Source organism: Poecilia latipinna, unplaced genomic scaffold, assembly GCF_001443285.1.
Source record: "Poecilia latipinna isolate Pla-1442-1.1 unplaced genomic scaffold, P_latipinna-1.0 Scaffold4189, whole genome shotgun sequence".
NCBI lineage: Eukaryota > Metazoa > Chordata > Actinopteri > Cyprinodontiformes > Poeciliidae > Poecilia > Poecilia latipinna.
In genome coordinates this window covers 16,229-18,455 of record NW_015116805.1, presented here as the reverse complement: position 1 = coordinate 18,455, position 2,227 = coordinate 16,229, and the positions used below count along the sequence as shown (strand labels likewise).

The window sequence follows — 2,227 nt, the reverse complement described above, 5'->3', positions numbered from 1 at the left end:
AACTTTTATAAAGTAAACTTGCCAGCTCCTTCAAATCTTACATTTAAATGTTAAACATTTTTAAACATTTAAATTTATGCTGAAAGCATTAAATCAAATTCAGCAGCATCGATCATCTCAATAAATAAATGTTACATTTATGTATCTGTGTTAAGTTATCAGCATTTATGGCCCCTGAAGCCCTGAGGGCCCGATGGAGCCGCTGGCTTAGTTTGGATTAAACAGAAGTGCAAATAATTGATGTTCATTTTGTATTTGTTTTTGTTTTTAAGTTGTCGGTTTATTAAACAGGTTTTTACTGAACCAGTTTGTTTTCCATAACATAATAAGCCAGTAATATTTTAATGATTCCTGTCAACATTTTTTAATACAAAAACACGGCAGGCGTCCGCCGGGCTGAGCAGGAACCTAAATGTCTGCTCCACTTCGGTCTGATTCTGGTCTGGTCCGCTGTAGTTCAGAGTCGAATCAGCAAATTCACAGATTGGTTTGAACTGAATGTTTGTTTGGACGGGACTGATCGGGACCGAGCCGGACTGGTTCTGTTGGACTCAGTGATTATAATTTGATCTGATTTTATGAGTAGATTAATTAGTGAAGGACGGTCCCGTTTTGGCTGTGATCCTACTTGAACCAGAATGATGCTGAACCCATTGTCATGGTAACCATTAGGTAGCGTCCGTCTCTGTTGATGGTCAGACATATGTAAAGCTGTGGCCCGTGTGTTCCTGAGGTTCTGTTTGTGTTCCGGTCCAGTTTCTCCGGAGGTTCTGGGCTTCCTGACGGCCATCGCGCTCTTCATTATCCTCATGACCTTCCTCTTCTGGTTCCTCAACAACAAGCTGGTTCTGCAGAACCCGGCCAGCCTGCAATGCCTCAACGATTTCAAGAAGAATCCGGAACCACAGGGTGAGTCCTGATGCAGGTCTTCCTTCCACTCAGTGTTCCACCTGACTGAACCAGTTCATACTGAACCAGTTCTTATTGAACCATTTCTTATTAAACAGATTTTTAGTGAACCAGTTCTTTACTAAACCAGTTCATACTGAACCAGTTCGTTGTTCAGATGAATCGGTTAGCTGTCTGGTCTGTTGGATTTCTGGAATCATTTTTCAACTTCTGATTTCTTCTGATCCACGTCGGCTCATATGTTTACATACAGTGAGCCGAGTCCTTACAGAAGTTTGTCTGTCTGGTTAGTTCTGGTGACCGGGTTCTGCCAGGAGGTTCTGGTAGCAGAACTAACTGGTTGGAACAGAACCAGAGACTCCAGGGACTGGAAACTTCTGGAGAACCAGTGAAGCCACTAGAGGCTAGTGGCAAAAGGAATCCGATCGGCTCATGAATATTCATTAATATTTGGTGAATATTACTGAATATTCATCATCTCAGCCTGGCAGAGCTTTGGCTAGGACGCTGAGGTGAGGCAGCGCTCTGCTACCCCCTGCTGGTCGGAAGCTGCAGCTGCAGCACTTCCTGAAAATGTTAAACTAATAATGAATCTATTTCATTTCTCAGGGAGACTACCAGCATGTGGATGAATCAGACGTGCTGGTAACCATGGCGACAGCTTCATGTTTCATGTCCAACTTGATGGATGCTTCTGTTTCGTGCGTCAGGCTTTACTGACTGCTGCTCTTCACAGCCAGCCATTGTTTGCGTCTCCATAAATATTCTTCTGTTGTGTAATGCCATTGCATAATGTCGCTGATTATGAGCCCATCGCCATGGCAACGGCTTTATTCCCAGTTATTCCCAGAAAAACTCCCAGATCCTCACAAATAGCAGGTCCTGCTACTGGGATACTGCCAGATCCTGCTAAACAGTCTTAACAGTCCAGTCCTGGTTCTGGGTTCCGGTTCCCAGAGGACGACAGTCCTTAAGCCTCCTGTCTGTCCCCAGCAGACACGGCGTCCTGCAGCGGCGGCGGCGACTCTTCAGACAGCGACTGCGAGCTGCTGGGTCGGTACCAGGAGGCAGTGGGCCGCTCCCAGGGCCTCAGAGGAGCAGCAGGTACCGCGGGCGGCGCCAGGCCCCGGGGGGGCTTCAGGTGGGAGAGCCGGCAGAACTACAGAGCCCTGACCGGAGACGGCTACAGCAGCGAGGCCTCGGCGGACGATGGTACGATGTAACCATGGCAACACAATGAATGATAGATGGATGGATGGATGGATGACCTGTTAAAGAAAAAGAAGCTAACACTTAACTAGCCTCCGGTTGTGGTAGC

The 2,227-nt window shown here is 46.7% G+C and overlaps 1 protein-coding gene across 8 annotated transcripts in view; it reads left to right on the top strand.

Annotated features, from left to right (window-relative positions):
- The window catches only part of syt14a (synaptotagmin XIVa), a 28,227-nt gene that overhangs the window by 9,778 nt on the left and 16,222 nt on the right, over positions 1-2,227 (top strand). For 5 of the 8 annotated variants that reach the window (XM_015025569.1, XM_015025572.1, XM_015025576.1 and 2 more), the window contains exons 3-4: positions 757-909; positions 1,903-2,121. In XM_015025569.1, the coding sequence (XP_014881055.1) occupies positions 757-909; positions 1,903-2,121 (372 nt within the window). Of the gene's footprint in view, positions 1-108; positions 662-756; positions 910-1,902; positions 2,122-2,227 lie in introns of those variants that run through there. The other 3 variants (XM_015025570.1, XM_015025573.1, XM_015025574.1) reach the window with 2 other exon arrangements.